Genomic DNA, 19,548 nt, shown 5'->3' on the forward strand with positions numbered 1-19,548 from the left:
TGGGAACAGAATCGCCCTTTAATAACAGTTCCACACACTAATTCTTTAATTCTTCCCCTTTGAGTTTGTCATGGAGCCTCAGAGACACAAGTATCTCGCTCAGTCTGCTATTAATATTTGTTTCAATCTGAAATCCGTGTGAAGATTCCCTGGATGTAGAAGATTAAAATAGCTCCAGCACAGAATGTGTTCTACCATGTGACGGAAGAGGCTGCTTTGCATATTTTATTGGCAGATATTGTCCCCTTCATGGCAGAAGATTTACACAGTGTCAGGAGGATTGGGTTTTGTTAGAATAGATGTATCCATCTCTGGAAGGGAGCAAGTCCCTTCTTTATATTCTGCCGATAGCGATCAGGTTTAAATGGCAGGAAAGATTGATAATATACACAAGATAATGTGAGAGATAGATAGATAGATAGATAGATATGAGATAGATAGATAGATAGATAGATAGATATATGAGATAGATAGATAGATAGATTGATTAATTGATTTATTGATAGATAGATAGAAGATTGATTGATTGATTGATAGATAGATATTAGATAGATAGATAATAGATATTAGATAGATAGATAATAGATAGATATTAGATAGATATGAGATAGATAGATAGATAGATATTAGATAGATATTAGATAGATAGATATTAGATAGATAGATATGAGATAGATATGAGATAGATAGATAGATAGATATTAGATAGATAGATAGATATTAGATAGATAGATATTAGATAGATATGAGATAGATGGATAGATAGATATGAGATAGATAGATAGATAGATATATGAGATAGATAGATAGATTGATAGATAGATTGATTAATTGATTTATTGATAGATAGATAGAAGATTGATTGATAGATAGATATTAGATAGATAGATAATAGATATTAGATAGATAGATAATAGATAGATATTAGATAGATATGAGATAGATAGATAGATAGATAGATAGATATTAGATAGATATTAGATAGATAGATATTAGATAGATAGATATTAGATAGATAGATAGATAGATATTAGATAGATAGATATTAGATAGATAGATATGAGATAGATATGAGATAGATAGATAGATATTAGATAGATAGATATTAGATAGATAGATAATAGATAGATATTAGATAGATAGATATTAGATAGATATGAGATAGATGGATAGATAGATAGATATTAGATAGATAGATAATAGATAGATATTAGATAGATATGAGATAGATAGATAGATAGATAGATAGATAGATATTAGATAGATATTTGACCACTCACACCATCCCACATCTGATTACACTATAGGCCCCTGTAGCTCTGCCTAGAGCGCCTCTGACTGTGTACAGTATATCTCTTCTCTAGGCACATATTGCAGATTCGATAGAAATTGTATTTAAAAAAACAAAAAAACTGAGACATATAAAATTCAAAGCTCATCAGACCCCCCCCTTGTCTGTCACTGCTGCCTCCATTTTATACAATAGATATACATTGGTAATAATTAGCTCCTCTGGGATTGCAGGAGATAGGAACGCAGAGCAGCAGGGATCGTCGCTGGGGAATAGTCGGCTTGTCAGATGAACACTTCCCTTTGTAGTCTGACAATAGTGAAGTTTAACATATTTTTAAAGTGCAGCGTTCAGCAGTCTGTCTCCGAGAGGGTGCAGAGTTGAGATGTTACCTACTAAAGTTTAAATTGGTGTCAGATTTCATGTAGATCCACAAGACATAAAGACTACCATAGTATGGTTCAGAACATACTATAGATATAGATCTATCTATCTAAAGAACAAAAATTTAGGCAGCACTCCAAAGAAGGTGAGGGTGGTGGACCCGCTTATTACCCCAGTCGCAACGTTTCAGCCCAGGTGAATAGGACCTTTGTCAAGCTTATCTATAATCGATCTATCTACCTCATTATCTATCTATCTATCTATCTAATATCTATCTATCTATCTATCTATCTATCTTCTGTCTGTCTATCTATATATCTCATAGCTATCTATCTATCTCATATCTATCTATCTATATATCTCATATCTATCTATCTATCTCATTATCTATCTATCTATCTATCTAATATCTATCTATCTATCTATCTATCTATCTATCTATCTCATATCTATCTATCTCATATCTATCTATCTATCTATCTATCTATCTATCTATCTTTATAACTTGACAGTATCCACTATCTATCTATCTAATATCTATCTATCTATCTATCTATCTATCTCATATCTATCTATCTATATATCTCATATCTATCTATCTATCTCATTATCTATCTATCTATCTAATATCTATCTATCTATCTATCTATCTATCTATCTATCTCATATCTATCTATCTATATATCTCATATCTATCTATCTATCTCATTATCTATCTATCTATCTAATATCTATCTATCTATCTATCTATCTCATATCTATCTATCTATATATCTCATATCTATCTATCTATCTCATTATCTATCTATCTATCTATCTATCTATCTATCTATATCTCATATCTATCTATCTATCTAATATCTATCTATCTCATATCTATCTATCTATCTCATATCTATCTATCTCATTATCTATCTATCTATCTATCTATCTATCTCATTACCTATCTATCTATCTATCTATCTATCTATCTATCTATCTATCTAGCTCATATCTATCTATCAAATCAAATCAAATCAAATCAGCTTTATTGGCAGGACTAAATACATTTTAGCATTGCCAAAGCAAGTGGTAAATAATTGGGTAGTGTTGGGGGTGGGGACAGGTCCAGGGTGGGGGTATAGGAGTCCATAGTATATCAGGCTCCTCTCAGTCCATGGCAGGCAGTAATATATTGTGCTGCTATGGCCGTTGTGTTCTTCTCTTCCCCCAGCAGTATGGAGAGTCTCTCTTCCTCCTCCATGGAGGTGAAGTCTGGGCAGAGATCAGACAGTCTCCTGAAGTGAGTCTCTCTCACTGCTGAGTATTTGGGGCACCGCAGCAGGAAATGAGCCTCATCCTCCACGGTCTCCTGGTCGCACTGCTGGCACAGTCTGCTCTCCCTGGGCATGTACCTCTGTCGATGACGCCCGGATTCAATGAGCAGGCTGTGGGCGCTCAGTCTGTACCGGCTCAGGATCTGTCGGTCTCTTGGATTGGGGAGGTTCTCCAGATATGGGGCCAGTTTGTACTCCCTCTGCAGGCTCTGGTATACTGTCAGCTTCTGGGATGTTCTTATGTCATTTTTCCAGACGCTAATATACTCCTCTTTGTACTTGTGTATCGTCCTCTGGATTTCGCCCTTTGTCAGGCTATATTGGTTGGTGCATTGGGCAGGCTGGGTTTGGGTGACTTGTTGCGGGGTGCTTTGTTTTTCTGGGGCTTCTTGGTGTAGCAAGGCTTTGTGATGGTAGGAGCTGGGACTGCTGCTTAGTAGATGGGCTCTGAATGATAGCGCCCTCTTCTGTACAGCAGAGTAGAGTGGGAATCTGCCCAGTTCTGCTCGACAGGCGCTGTTTGAGGTGCCCCTGTGGACCTGGAGAAAGTGTTTGCAGAGTTCTAGGTGGAATAGTTCTGTTGGCCCAGAGTCCCACTTTGCCCGGTCTGGGTATGTGTCTGGGCCCCAGACTTCGCTGCCATACAGGAGGATTGGGGCGATGATGGTGTCAAGGATTTTAAGCCAGACGGTCACTGGTGCTTTAAGGTGATACAGACGCCTTCTGATGGCATAGAAGGTTTTGCTCGCCTTGTCTTTCAGTGTTTCCATGGCTTTCTTAAAACTCCCTGATTGGCTGATTTCTAGGCCCAGGTAGGTGTAGCTGTCTGTTTCTGAAATTGGACAGTTGTTTAGCAGGAAGGGAGGACGCCCGGCTGCTTTTCGATTTCTTTTCTGGAACACCATGATGTTGGTTTTCTTTGGATTGATGGGCAGTGCCCATGTGTTACTGAACTTCTCCAGGATTTTCAGGTTATCTTGGAGACCTTTCTCAGTTGGCGATAGTAGCAGAAGATCATCTGCATAAAGGAGAAATTTCACCTCAGTGTCATGGAGGGTGAGACCAGGTGCTGTGGAGGACTCCAGAGCCGCCGCCAGCTCATTGATGTAGATGTTAAACAGGGTTGGACTGAGGCTGCAGCCCTGTCTGACTCCTCGGTTCTGCTGGAAATAAGCCGTTCTCCTCCCATTTACCTTCACGCTGCATCTGTTCTCAGTGTAGGAGCTTCTGATGACATCATATGTTTTTCCTCCTATTCCGCTTTCAAGAAGTTTCAGGAATAGGCCCGGATGCCACACTGAGTCAAAGGCCTTCTTAAAGTCCACAAAGCAGGCATAGATCTTTCCATGCTTTGTATTGTGGACATGGCTCTTGATGAGGCTCTGCAGGGTGTAGATGTGGTCCGTGGTGCGGTGGTTAGGTATGAAGCCTGCTTGGCTTCTGCTGAGGATGTTGTGCTGGGTGAGGAAGCTGAGGATCCTCTTATTCAGGATACTGCTGAGGAGTTTTCCCAGGTTGCTGCTGACACATATCCCTCTATAGTTGGCTGGGTCATACTTGTCTCCGCCCTTGTGTATGGGGGTGATGATGCCCTGGTTCCAGCTCTGGGGGAAGTAGCCGGCACTCAGCACAACATTGTAGAGTTTTACTAATGCGACCTGGATACCTGGCGGGCTGTATTTGATCATTTCTGGAAGAATCCCATCTGGGCCGCTGGCTTTTTTACTCTTTATCATTGAGATCCTCTCTGTTATGTCCTGCAGCGTGATCGGTGTGTCTAGAGGGTTTTGGAAATCTTTGATTTTTTCCTCCATATCCTTCAGCTTTTTCGTGATTTCTTTTTGTTCTGGGCTTTGATCCTCCCTCGAAATGGCTTTGTACAGGTCCTTGAAGTACTGGAGCCAGATGTTGCCGTTTTGGATGTGGAGGTTGGTGTTCTTGCTGGTTTTGTCCATCTGCTTCCATAGTTCCCAGAAGCAGTTGTCCTGGAGAGCGTCTTGGAGTTGGAGGAGCTTGGTTGAGATGTTGCCTTGCTTTTTCTTTCTGAGGGTATTTTTGTATTGCCTTTGTATGTTGTTGTAGGCTTCCCTCAGGCTGGGGTTGTTCGGATCTTGGTGTTTCCTATTTGAGGCCATTCTTAGCGCCTTCCTTATATCTTTACACTCCCGGTCAAACCAGCTGTTGGGTTGTTGCTTTTTTGGCCTTCTGTTGCATCTTTTGAGGTCAGACATTTCCGCCATGGTGCAAAGTATATTATTAAAGTCCCTTACCTGCGAGATTTACTCCTTCTGGATTCAGCTCATACACTTTCCTATGGAAGTTATGGAGCATCTCCTGGATCTCTGTGCTGTTTATGGTCTCCATATACTTTGGGGCTGACATCTTGGACCATTTAAAAGATGGAGGTAGGCTGAAGAGGCCGGTCTGCTGAGATGTTTGTGCTGGTAGTTTACTTGTGGATTTTATGTATAGGAGCAGTTGGTTGTGGTCTGACAGGTGTGTCTGTGGGGTGACTATGAAGCTACTAACATTTTTGGGGTCCATATCTGTGATGGCATAGTCTACCACACTGTTGCCTACATAGGAGTTTAGGGTATATCTACCAAGAGAGTCTCCCTTGGTGCGGCCATTGAGAATATGAAGTCCGAGGCTTCGACATAAGTTCAGCAATGTTCTGCCCCTTTTGTTTACTGTGCTGTCATAGCTGTTCCTCTCGGTGTGTACTGAGCTGTCACAGTCAGTGTCTGCTCCGAATATATAGACATTTCCGTCATGTTGTCAGGTAGTCTCTCTCCCTCCCTGTTCTTGCATTGAGGTCTCCAAAGATCAGAACAGTTGCCCAGGGCCTGGAAATGGGCGGCTTCCCTCTGTAGGATCTCAAAGCTGTCGGGATTGAAGTATGGAGACTCTGGTGGAGCTATGTATGCTGCACAGAGGTAGATGTCAGCCGGAGAGGTGAGGATGGAGCGGGCTATCCTTACCCAGATGTGGCTGTCTCCTCTCTTTACTGGTCTGATCTGCTCATGGAGCTCCTCTTTATACCAGACTAATATTCCTCCTGAGCTCCGGCCCAGCTTGACATTTTTGTTTTTTAGAGCAGGGACAGAGATCTCCCTGTATCCGGTGGGCACCATGGAATTAGTCTCTGTTTTAGTCCACGTTTCTAGGAGGATCTGTATGTCAATGTTTTTTAGTCTTTGGGTAAAGTCTGGATCGTGTGTCTTACATCCGAAGGCTGAAGCGTTCAGGCCCTGAATGTTCCAGCTGCTTATAATAAGAGATGTCATTTTTTTTGTCTGTATACCTTGTAATGAGCTGCCCTGTGTAGGACAAGCTGGATTATAGACTGGTGGCCATATTCTAGCAGTTTGGTCCAGTCAGTGTTCTGCATAGAGTGCTGAGCCAGGGTCTTTATCTCCTCAATGTCTTTGCTCTGCATTACTTTATGTGAGGCAGGTGGAATCCTCCATGGTTTGTGCCTCTGAGGGCCATATTTTGGGTAAAGGTCACCATTTCCAGTTTGTTGAGGAGGGTATGAGCTTTCAGGTCTATTTGTTGTTGGTGACTTTTCCATAAGCTTTTGTCTTGTGTGGGGTCTGGGCCGGGGGTCTCTGTTATCTCATATCTATCTATCTCATATCTATCTATCTATCTAATATCTATCTATCTCATAGCTATCTATCTATCTATCTATCTATCTATCTCATATCTATCTATCTATCTATCTATCTATCTATCTATCTATCTATCTATCTCATTATCTATCTATCTATCTCATATATCTATCTATCTATCTATCTATCTATCTCATATCTATCTATCTATCTCATTATCTATCTATCTATCTCATATCTATCTATCTCATTATCTATCTCATATTTATCTATCTATCTCATATCTATCTATCTCATTATCTATCTATCTATCTTATATCTATCTATCTCATTATCTATCTCATATCTATCTATCTATCTCATATCTATCTATCTCATTATCTATCTATCTATCTATCTATCTCATATCTATCTATCTCATTATCTATCTATCTATCTATCTCATATCTATCTATCTCATTATCTATCTATCTATCTAGCTAGCTATCTATCCATCCATCTATCTCATTATCTATCTATCTATCTATCTATCTATCTAGCTATCTATCTATCCATCCATCTATCTCATTATCTATCTATCTATCTATCTATCTCATATCTATCTATCTCATTATCTATCTATCTATCTATCTATCTCATATCTATCTATCTCATATCTATCTATCTATCTATCTATCTCATATCTATCTATCTATCTATCTATCTATCTAATATCTATCTATCTCATAGCTATCTATCTATCTATCTATCTATCTATCTCATTATCTATCTATCTATCTATCTATCTCATATCTATCTATCTCATTATCTATCTCATATCTATCTATCTATCTATCTCATATCTATCTATCTCATTATCTATCTATCTATCTATCTATCTATCTATCTCATATCTATCTATCTCATTATCTATCTATCTATCTATCTATCTATCTATCTATCTATCTATCTATCTATCTAGCTATCTATCCATCCATCTATCTCATTATCTATCTATCTATCTATCTATCTATCTATCTATCTATCTATCTATCTCATATCTATCTATCTCATTATCTATCTATCTAGCTATCTATCCATCCATCTATCTCATTATCTATCTATCTATCTATCTATCTCATATCTATCTATCTAATATCTATCTATCTACTATCTATCTATCCATCTAATATCTATCTATCTATCTATTATCTATCTATCTATTATCTATCTATTATCTATCCATATCACTATCTATCTATTATCTATCTATCTATCTACTATCTATCTATCCATCTAATATCTATCTGTCTATCTATCTATCTATCTAATATCTATCTATCTATATATCCATCATCTGTCTATCTATCTATCTAATATCTATCAATCTATCTATCTATCCATCATCTGTCTCCCATAAAAGAGGCAGCCTGCACCAGAAGTACAGAGGGACGGTCCCTTTAAGAGAAATAATTAGTCTGGCAGCATATGAGAGCCTTGGTTCCTGAATAATGACTGAACGCAGCGTCTAACAAGAGACTGTTGATGAAGATGCTCCAAATCACGGTATAATTGGTGATAATTTACTCCAGTTACCACAAAGAGCACTGGGTTTTAATTAGTGTGAATCCCCAGTATCAGAGGCCGCTGTACTGACAAGGTTAATTACAGCTTCTCCAAGAAGATTAACCTTTTTTCTTACATTGCACCTAGAAGGAATTCAATAAAACCACGGCGGGGGTTTATTAATAAGAGTAGGAAGGAATCCTGCTAAAGATGGAGAAAACCAGCGGGAAACATGACACCAAGGTTAGAAGAACCATGTAAAGAGAGCCAGGGGGCTGCATGGAGGGGGGTTTCGAGAAAAACACATAGATGGGTATGTATGTGTGATCAGAGAGGGTCTGGCCATCAAAATGTCCAGCATGACCAGTTACATTATCAGCCCACAAGAGTTTGCCCCCGGCCATCGTGGACTATCATTCATGCCAAAATATCCAAAATCCTCTACTCTGGCCAACTTTTATCTCGTGGACAGCTATAGATGGCTTTCCTCAGCAATCCCTACTTTTTTAGGAGGGTCCCTTGACATAAAGGAACTCACAAAGTATCTGTCAGCTGGGACCCGGCCGATCAGCTATAAGCCATGGGGAAAACCTGGCAGTAAGTGTTCAACTTCCCTACAGTGCCACCACAGGGGAAATGCAGCTTTTGCAGCAAGCCCAGGAGGAACGAGCAGAGGATGGGAGTGGTAGTGGCTCTGGCAATGATAGTGGTGCACAGGGTACACAGTGGCAATCCTGTGACCGTGCAGTGACAGGAAGGTGCACCATTTCATCCCTCTGGGCACACCCTGGTGTTGTGGCTCCTGCCCGTTGGTAGTTGGGGTGCCCTTGGCGGGGTACAAAGCAGGAGTGTGGATGCAGGTGTCAGGGCCAGAGAATGGTGAGGGAGTCAGCGACCAGGCCAATTACAGTAAATACATAAATCCAACAGCAGGCACAGTCCCAAGCAAGTCACAGTGCAGTTTTTCCTCAATAGCAATGTATGGACGGCAGCAATGATGGGGGTTGTGGCACTCCTTCGCTCTGTCCTTTTTAAGTTTTTGGTATAGTTCTGAGAGGTGCTGAATTAAGATAAGGCAGGCCAAACCATGGGTGCGCTGGGAATATTTCCTCTCAGCCTTAGGCCTCATGCACACGACCGTTGTTTTGGTCCGCATCCGAGCCACAGTTTTTGCGACTTGGATGCGGACCCATTCACTTCAATGGGGCCGCAAAATATGCGGACAGCACTCCGTATGCTATCCGCATCCATTGCTCCGTTCCGTGGTCCGCAAAAAAAATATAACCTGTCCTATTCTTGTCCGTATTGCGGACAAGAATAGGCAGTTATATCAATGGCTGTCTGTGCCGTTCCGCAAATTGCGGAATGCACGCGGACGCCATCCGTGTTTTGCGGATCTGCAATTTGTGGACCGCAAAACACACAACAGTCATGTGCATGAGGACTTAAACGAGCACAGCACCTTGCCGTCTGACTCCAGTGCACAGCCTTGCAGATTCTGGACCTTTTAATCTTCCTTTTCTTTTTTTCTCACTCTGGAGAACTTTTGGTAGTTGTAACTGTCTCAGAGATGATGGTTCTCTGGGATTCAGGCCTAGTACTGCAGAGCAAGCAGACATGTACCCTCTCAGTAGCACAGCCAGCCAGACTGGGGCGAACCCAGGTCTTCTCCTAGCAACCTTAAGGGGCTGAGTCAAGGTGGTTAACCCTGACCTATCCATACAATACTATTGAATACACAAATACAATAAATCTCAACATTTCACTGAACATTAGAACAATCAACCATTTTGCAGTGACTCTGATCTGGGGTACGACACATTACACCAGTGATGGGCAAACTACGGCCCGGCGGACCTTATTATCCGGCCTGCAGAGCTGTCCGGAGGCAGCAGGAGTGGAGATGAGCGCTTCCATTGTGGAAGCACTCATCTCCATATTCATCTGTATCGCCGTCCTCAGAAGGGGCGAGGTGGCCCTATATACTGGCACAGTATGGATTGGTACTATGGAGAAGAGAGGAAGCATTATGGGACCACTATGGAGAAGTGGGGAAGCACTATGGGGCCCTATATACTGCCAAAATATGGGGGGGGGGCACAATGGGGGCCCTATATACTGGCACAATATGGGGGGCACTATGGAGAAGAGGGAAAGCACTATAGGGGCCCTATATACTGGCACAATATGGGGGGCACTATGGAGAAGAGGGAAAGCACTATAGGGGCCTTATATACTGGCACAATATGGGGGGGGCACTATGGAGAAGAGGGGAAGCACTATGGGGGCCCTATATACTGGCACATTATGGGGGGCACTATGGGGGCCCTATATACTGGCACAATATGAGGGTCACTATGGAGAAGAGGGGAAGCACTATGGGGGCCCTATATACTGGCACATTATGGGGGGGCACTATGGGGGCCCTATATACTGGCACAGTATCTATTCTGTGAATTGCAACAACAAAGCTAACTCCAGACTTTGATGCCTTAGCAAAAAAAGGGAGACCAACAACACTGTTCCCACTAAAATTGAAGGTGAGTTACATGTTATGAAAGAAATACATTGCATAAAAGTTTTGTAAAATAACTCTTTTTATGCTTTTCTACCTAGAATTAAACTAAACCTTTAATGTTATGCAATTTGAATTTAATTTATATTAATTCACACAAACGCCCCATCAATCTACTCTTGGTCGGGCCCCGGGGTCCAATATATGAACCTATTGTGGCCCACGAGTCAAAAAGGTTGCCCACCTCTGCATTACACAGTGCACATTCAAATCAGAGGATTGTCTGTATGCAGGACAGGACATCTCATGTACTGTATACTTTGCTATTTTTCTTAGGTGTGGACATTGACCTGCTCTGCGGATTTTGGAATCTGCAGTATGTCAAATTACCCTTTTCAATGGAAGAGTAAGATCTGCAGAAAATCTATATCAAATTCTCACCTTAAACTGCGTAAAATGAACAAAACCGCATTAAATAAATGCGGATTTATGTGCTTTTTTGTGCAGTTTTCTGCAGATTTCATGCCCATTTTCTGCACATAAATCTGTACCATGTGCAGCCACCTTCCTTCACACATAGTATGAACATGCTGCATTTGGGGGGGGAGGGGGGGGGGTGAATAGCACCAACCCAAAAAATGCACCAAATGTGGAAAAAAAAAATGAAATATAGAATTAGTAGAAATGGTAAAAAATATTAGGTGTTAAACTACCATTATAGTCACAGATATTGTTAAAACTCTACTAAAATTAGTAGAAATGGTAAAAAATATTAGGTTTTAAACTACCATTATAGTCACAGATATTGTTAAAACTCATGTGACTCATGTGACAGATAACGTTTAAGCCCGGTGACCATCTTAAACGTTATACCTTTCAATGTATTCAGGCTATAAAAGTGCCTTACTGGTGCTGCCCAGGAAAAACATGGCTTCTTCATTCCAAAAACAGAACCACACCTCTCCATGAGTTGGATCTGGTATTGCAGCTAAGCTCCAATGGGGCTGAGCTGTAATACCAAACACAACTTGTGGATGGGTGCGGCTGTTTTTGGAAGCAGCCATCTTTTTCTGATATACACTGATTAATCCCACCCCCCTCCCCCAGTGAGCTCTATATCCATATTGTAAACTATAAAGCTCTGACTGCCTGCAGCCACCATATGGGGAAGTGCAGTACAATACAGTTACAATAGGAGCTGTATAAATATCTATGTAGAGAGCTCCCCCTAATGGTGGCTGCAGGAAATCCATTTTATGGAAAGCAGCTCAATGTCAAACCCCCATTCTAGCATAGGTACTGCACATAGCAGTCGCTGTTGTCTGCCTCCATGCAAGGTATTGTTGTAGAAATATTAATAGTTGTAATCTGCTCTCCAATATCTTTGTGTAAGGAAATGTAAACCCCATTTCCTTCTGCCGCAGTCAGAGCCAGACCAGGTGTTACCATCTTGAATTCTGAGCAACTCCTCTCCTCCCTGCCCAGTCTGTTTATTTTATTTACTCACAAAAGGTGTAAAAGGGGCTGGCGCAAGACAAGGATACAGGAAGTGATGACATACAGGAAGTGATGACATGTCAAAGGACAGGGAAGGGCGTCAATGTGGCTGGACAGACGATGCACACACCCCATCCCTGTATAAGGAAGGATGAGTCATGTACATTGTCTGATCAGCCAGGTGACCGCCCATCCCCCATCACTGTCAGCGTGGACCTCATTCAATACTGCTCAAAGTGACCAGTATCTAGTGAAGATAATTCTACTGGTTCTTATAGGTTTGAGATTATCTGCGAGACATTGCTACGGCTATTGTCAGTATACGGTACGAGTATACCGACAAGGCAGATATGCATGTCTTAAAAGCAGATATGTATCCAGAAAGGGATAGCGAAGCCGCAGCAGAGGTATAATATGTATCTCTCGTTATGCAGACTTCACTTCTCTAATGTGTATAGACATTTGAATGGAAGAAGCCCAGTGCTTGCACTTGGTGCTCACAAACCGGCATACCGGCCCCCCTACACACTGAGAACACGTCTCCAAGCCCATGAGAAGGTTTTCATACTGACGGTTTTACCGCTTATCCCGATTCAACCCAAGTACCCTCTGCTAGAGCGTTCTTCGGTTAAATCGGACACAGGGAGACAGATGACAGTCTATAAAAACACACACACATCCTAAGATAAAATGTCCGCATAATAAAATATGTTACTGGGGATACTATAGCGGTGGATTATAGTACAATGCTTGAATTAACACGTTTCTGATTTCTGTTCTCCTCTTTGAAGAACTATTCTTGCTCTGGAATTTTTTTTATTAATGGTCAACATTTAATTGGGCAAAATATATTAATACATTTCAGCATCAAGAAAAATGATTGGCCACACACGGCGCCTTTTGCTTAATAGCTTTATGTTTGTAGCTGTCTATCTATTATATGTGATGATGGCTGAGCATTGAAATCAGAGCACCACAATTCTTTTCACAGTGCTGATATTATACTAGCTGTAGCACCGTCTACTTGACATTGACCCCTAGGCAGAAAATGTTCCGTCACATACAGGAGCCCAGCAAGGCAAGTAACTTCCGCTGTGATACAAGTGAATTGAGGTTATGCTCAGAGAAGGGTGGCATGAAAGATATCACAGGCCCAGATAAAACCTAGGGCAAGAAGAAGGTCAATATACATGAGGAAAATGAAAACAGGTCACAGAAACAAAGGTTTTCTAGGTCAGAGGTGGTCATGGTCTTAAGGAGAGGTTTCATTTTCATCACTGGATCATCAAATGTTAATGTTTGATCCACCTTATCATAAACATACCTAGCCCCTTTCATGAGTTTGTTTTTAAGAGGACCCATCACCTCTCCTGACGTTCTTCTTGCATTTTGATGTTCCTTTATTAACCATCCTACAAATTTATGAAAGAAATTGACAACTGGGTTTTACCTTTCCTCTTGGGGTGTTCCCCTATATAAAGTTCCACATGGAGTCATGAATAATAAGAAAAGGTGCTCCAAAGAATGCTAACAGGTCTTCTTTAACCACCTTTATGGTGTGCCTCTATGGTATGTACATCCAGAGTATTATAAATATCTGGCAAATGCTCAGAACCCTTGGAATCCCCATCATGCCTATTAGCATCCATCTTGTATCCTATTGCATCCATTTGCTGGGAGGCTGTTATACGTCTTCTAAAGTGTCCAAACCCATCATTTTGAAATAAAGATGAATAATATGATCTATATAATTACCCTGAAGCCCACACTATAAATGTAGTGGGGGAGACTTATCAAGACTAGCATTTCTAACACCAATCTTGATCTCCATTGCGATGGCATGAGACGCGCCAAAATTATTAAGAGGCAAAAGTCATTGCTAATAAATATAGCGCATCTTGTCTGTCTCGTCTGCCAGAATCTGAAAGCTATGCCAACTAGAGCTGGAGTAGTGTTCAGGCATTACTTGTAGTAAATCATGGTAATTGTGTGGGGCTGCTTAGGCCCTAACCACTGTCACCCATGTCCCTCCTACTTTTAATAAAAGTGGCGAGTGAGAAGGGGCCCCTGACAACAGTCCCCAGGGTTCTGCCCTGATGACAACTCTGTTTGTACCCTTAGATACGTCTGATAATAATCGGAAGGCTATATCAATTTCCCAATAGTTGCACTCAGACCTTGCTGTGCCTATAATGCTTTGTCAGAATACTGGCTGCCAATGGCAGACCTCTAGCGAACATAAGAGGATGACAGTATTATAAATGACATATGATAGGTGGCAGCCCCAGAGCTTCATTACCCCTGTGACTACTGTCAGAGGCAAACGTGAGATCGAATTAGGGCCAGTTCACACTGAGTTTTTGTTGCTGATTTTGGAGCATTTCTGCTTTAGAATCTGCTTCAAAAAATGCCTCAAAACAGACTCCGTTTCATTTCAATGGGAAGCTGCACTTCCTTTTATTTTTTTTTACACGTGGAAAAAAGAAGCAGCATGCTCAATCTTGGGGCAGAATCAGGGCTGAATCTCCCATTGAAATGAATAGGAAGCAGAAAAAACAGCTCCATGCGTCTTGTGTGCGTTTTCGGCACAGACCTGCTTCAAAAACCTCAAGCTGAAAATACAGCTTTGTATTAAACCCATTGGTTCAGAAAAAAAGACAAGTAAAAAAGAACGCAAGAAAAATATGCTTTTTTTGCACTGAAACACGGACACCGGCAATGTGCATTCCGCATTTTGCGGACCGCACATCGCCGACACTCTTACAGAAAATTCCTTTTGTCCGCAATTGTGGACAAGAATAGGACATGTTCTATTTTTTTGCGGAACGGAAGTGCGGATAAGCAAATGCGGACAGCACATTCCAGCCCCATTGATAATGAATGGGTCCGCACCTGTTCCGCAAAATTGCGTAACCGATGCGGACCCCCTTTTGGAGACGTGTGAATGGACACTAAGAGAGGCCATAGGCCTAACTGACTGGGACAAAGACCTCAAAAATAAAAATACAGCCACAAAATGGGACATTTTTAAAAGCATCTTAAAATCGAATTGTTAGAGGTACAAACCTTATATGAATAAGGCCCCATGCACACAGGCCGTGTTTCACGGCCGTGTGTGCGGGCCGTGGAACCGCGGCCTGGATCCCTCCTGAGAGCAGGAGCGCACGGCGTCACTGGTTGCTATGACGCCGTGCGCTCCCTGCTGCCGGCACAGTACAGTAATACACTGGTATCACTGAAGCACTGAACTATAAGGAAAAAAATAAAATATGTAAAAAACAAATAAAAGCAGCCAAACTAGAGACCGAGAGATTAATTGCCAAAGAGAGCAAAACTAACCCTAAAATGTTCTTCAATTATATAAATGGTAAAAAGTATATATCTGAGTAATGAGGGGGGAGTCGCAGAGAGCGATGAGGAGAAAGCAAAGCTGTTAAATATTTTTTTCTCCACTGTATTCACTGAGGAAAATAAACTGTCAGATGAAATGCAGAATGTAAAAGTTAATTCCCCATTAAAAGTGCCCTGTCTGACCCAGGAAGAAGTACAGCGGTGTCTTAAAAATAATAAAATAGACATATCGCTGGATGCCATACACCCCGTATCCTAAGAGAATTAAGTAATGTTATAGCCAGACCCTTATTTCTGATATCTAAGGACTCTAGGCCGGTAAGTTTAACATCTGTGGTGGGTAAACTGTTTGAAGGTTTTCTAAGAGATGCTATCTTGGAGCACCTCAATGAAAACAAGCAAATAACCCCATATCCGCATGGCTTTATGAGGGATCGGTCATGTCAAACTAATTTAATCAGTTTCTATTTGGAGGTAAGTTCTAGACTTGACAGTGGTGAATCAATAGATGTCATATATCTGGACTTCTCCAAAGCATTTGACACTGTATCACATAAAAGTTTAGTATATAAAATGGGAATGCTCGGACTGGGAGAAAATGTCTGTATGTGGGTAAGTAACTGGCTCAATGATAGAAAACAGAGGGTGGTTATTATAGGTATACACTCAGATTGGGTCACTGTGACTAGTGGGGTACCTCAGGCATCAGTATTGGGCCCTATTCTCTTCAATATATTTATTAATGATCTTGTAGAAGGCTTGCACAGTAAAATATCAATTTTTGGAGATGACACTAAACTGTGTAAAGTAACTGACATGGAAGAGGACACTATACTACTACAGAGGGATCTGGATAGATTGGAGGCTTGGGCAGAGAAGTGGCAGATGAGGTTTAACACTGACAAATGTAAGGTTATGCACATGGGAAGGAATAATGCAAGTCACCTGTACATACTAAATAGTAAAACACTGGGTAACACTGACATGGAAAAGGATCTAGGAATTTTGGTGAACAGCAAACTACACTGTAGAAACCAGTGTCAGGCAGCTGCTTCCAAGGCCAATAAGATAATGGGTTGCATTAAAAGGAGCTTAGATGCCTGTGATGAGAACATAGCCCTGCTACTTTACAAATCACTAGTCAGACCACACATGGAGTACTGTGTACAGTTCTGGGCTCCTGTGAACAAGGCAGACATAGCAGAGGGTTCAGAGGAGGGCAACTAAAGTAATAACTGGAATCGTGGGACTACAGTACCCTGAAAGATTATTAAAATTAGGGTTATTCACTTTAGAAAAAAGACGACTGAGGGGAGATCTAATTAATATGTATAAATATATCAGGGGTCAGTACAGAGATCTATCCCATCATCTATTTATTCCCAGGACGGTGACTGTGACTGTGACATCCTCTACGTCTGGAGGAAAGAAGGTTTGTACACAAACATAGAAGAGGATTCTTTACGGTAAGAGCAGTGAGACTATGGAACTCTCTGCCTGAGGAGGTGGTGATGGGGAGTACAATAAAGGAATTCAAGAGGGGCCTGGATGTATTTCTGGAGTGTAATAATATTACAGGCTATAGCTACTAGAGAGGGGTCGTTGATCCAGGGAGTTATTCTGATTGCCTGATTGGAGTCGGGAAGGAATTTTTTCCCCCTTAAGCGGGGAAAATTGGCTTCTACCTCACAGTTTTTTGTTTTGCCTTCCTCTGGATCAACTTGCAGGATGACAGGCCGAACTGGATGGACAAATGTCTTTTTTCGGCCTTATATACTATGTTACTAGTAATTAAAAATAAATAAATACCTAAAATTATAAAAAAAATAATGCTTTACTAATATAGACATACATACACTGAATACATATATATATATATATACTCATATATATTGGTATCTACAGTTTCATGTGATTTCACACACACCCATCCTTCTATCTTCACTGACAGGCGGCATCAGTCCTGCTTTATCCAGTATTTATCACCGCAGCGCTCACAGATATTTATTGGACCTATTAAATATTTTCTGAACATCCATAACAACAATTTCTTACTGTGTCAGATGACGGTTTTATCTTCCACCATTCAGACAGCTCATGGTGGGCAAAAGTACGAGATATAAACTTTCATTTCAGTTCTCATGTATTTCTCAGAACAAAAGCGTGTATGTTATAAATGATTATTCTTTAGACTTTAGTGTTTAGCAGTCTCATCTATGAAACATATGCAAGATATTCGTAGAATATTTGTATCTTATTATGTTTACATGTGTAAAAATAATGTAAAAAATAAAGAAAAACTACATATCTGTCTGTCTTTCCATCCACCCGCCAATCGATTCATTATCTATCTATCTATCTATCTATCTACATGTATCTATCTATCATATATATATATATATATATATATATATATATATCGGTCTAGATCTATCAATCTTATATATATCTGTCTAGATCTATCTATTATCTATCTATCTATATCTATATTTCTTATCTATCTATTATCTATTTCTATCTATCTATCCTCTATCTATCTATCTCATATCTATCTATCTATTTATCTACAGCTATCTATCTATTATATATATATATATATATATATATATATACACCTGTCTAGCTCTATCTATCTAATATATATCTGTCTAGATCTATCTATCTATCTATTATATATCTGTCTAGATCTATCTATCTATGGTATGCACTTCAGCTTGTGGGTTAAGATGTATGTAATTTAGATAAAACATATTTGATTTACCATAGACACAGGTAGAAATAGTACAGTAGAAGAGTTTCTACTGCATAGTAAGAATTTTCTAGGATATCGTGCAGTCCTATGTAAACCTCCACATTTATTATACATCCGTATCATAATTAATGGGGACTCAAAGGTTAATTTCAACATCATTGTTAAAAATCCCCTTCCTTGAACAGATTACTCACATTTGAACATGGGGCGGCTGGAATCGTCCCTGGTTGATGTTGTAGAACGTGAAAGCCTGCGTAGGATTGGAGCTGTACTCATCTAGTTCAATAATCACTCGACTTGGCGGATGCCTTCTTGATGCCATGATGTGCGAATGGGTGTACGCCATCGTCACAGTGTGGTCCTGGTTTTATTTTCATACGATTGTGCCTGCTATCTTCCCACCCCGATGAGAGACAAGTATGTCATCTTCTCTGTCTACAATACACTCCCCTCCTGGAAATCCTAAAAAAAGGAGAAGATGTAACTGCTTCTCACATAAGCCATGTGAGAAAAAGGGGGGAACATATATTTATGAAGGGGGAGGGGGTATGTAATTATGAAGGCGCAGTTGATTGCCACATATAAGGTGCCATGGTTGGCACTTTCTGTGTTGTGTTATTACCCTGAATTTCGGAGGGGCAGGGGTGTAATCCCTTCATTTGCCAATGGGAAATATTTCTGGAAAATAAGAGGTTAATATTTTGCAAAAAAAGATAAATACATTTTTTTTTCAACACTGGTTTCCGAGAATTGAAATCCCTTTTTTGTATTTTTAAGCTGAATCCAGTGCTGCTAACTATAAACAAGCCATTTTTCTCTAGTCCTTTGTATTAATGGGTGTTTTTTTTTTTTTTCAGGCCGAGATAAAAAAGAAAATTAATTTTACATGCTCACACATGACAAGCGCCAAGCCTTTAAATGTTGCTAAAAAGCAGCACTTAAATGACAGAGCTTTGTATTCTTCAACAGAAGGTAAGTATTTTCCCCCCAAGCAGACGTAATTACCTTCAGACGCTGGAAACAGGAGCAGATTTCTAATTGAGGCATTTTTTAAACCCAATTTTTACATCGTAAATGATTACAGGAACAAAATAACAGCGCGTGTCAAAATTCAGACTTGTTATTGGTAAGGATTACATTTTTTATTTTTATTTTATTTTTTTGTCCTACATACATGAACACACATTATTTCAGATTCAGTTTCGATGGCAGTGTCATAAACGGCTGCATCAAAATTTGTAAAGGTACAGTCACATACTGTACTCTTCCATATTAGCCAAAGT

The 19,548-nt window shown here is 40.4% G+C and overlaps 1 protein-coding gene across 1 annotated transcript in view; it reads right to left on the minus strand.

The window, feature by feature from the left end:
• MPPED1 (metallophosphoesterase domain containing 1) overlaps positions 1-18,611 on the minus strand; it is a 55,236-nt gene extending 36,625 nt beyond the window's left edge. Inside the window, exon 1 of the mRNA XM_044277845.1 lies at positions 18,460-18,611. Coding sequence (XP_044133780.1) covers positions 18,460-18,611 — 152 coding nt within the window. The remainder of the gene's footprint in view (positions 1-18,459) is intronic.
• Positions 18,612-19,548: the final 937 nt, after the last annotated feature.

This window comes from Bufo gargarizans, chromosome 2 (assembly GCF_014858855.1).
Source record: "Bufo gargarizans isolate SCDJY-AF-19 chromosome 2, ASM1485885v1, whole genome shotgun sequence".
Taxonomy (NCBI): domain Eukaryota; kingdom Metazoa; phylum Chordata; class Amphibia; order Anura; family Bufonidae; genus Bufo; species Bufo gargarizans.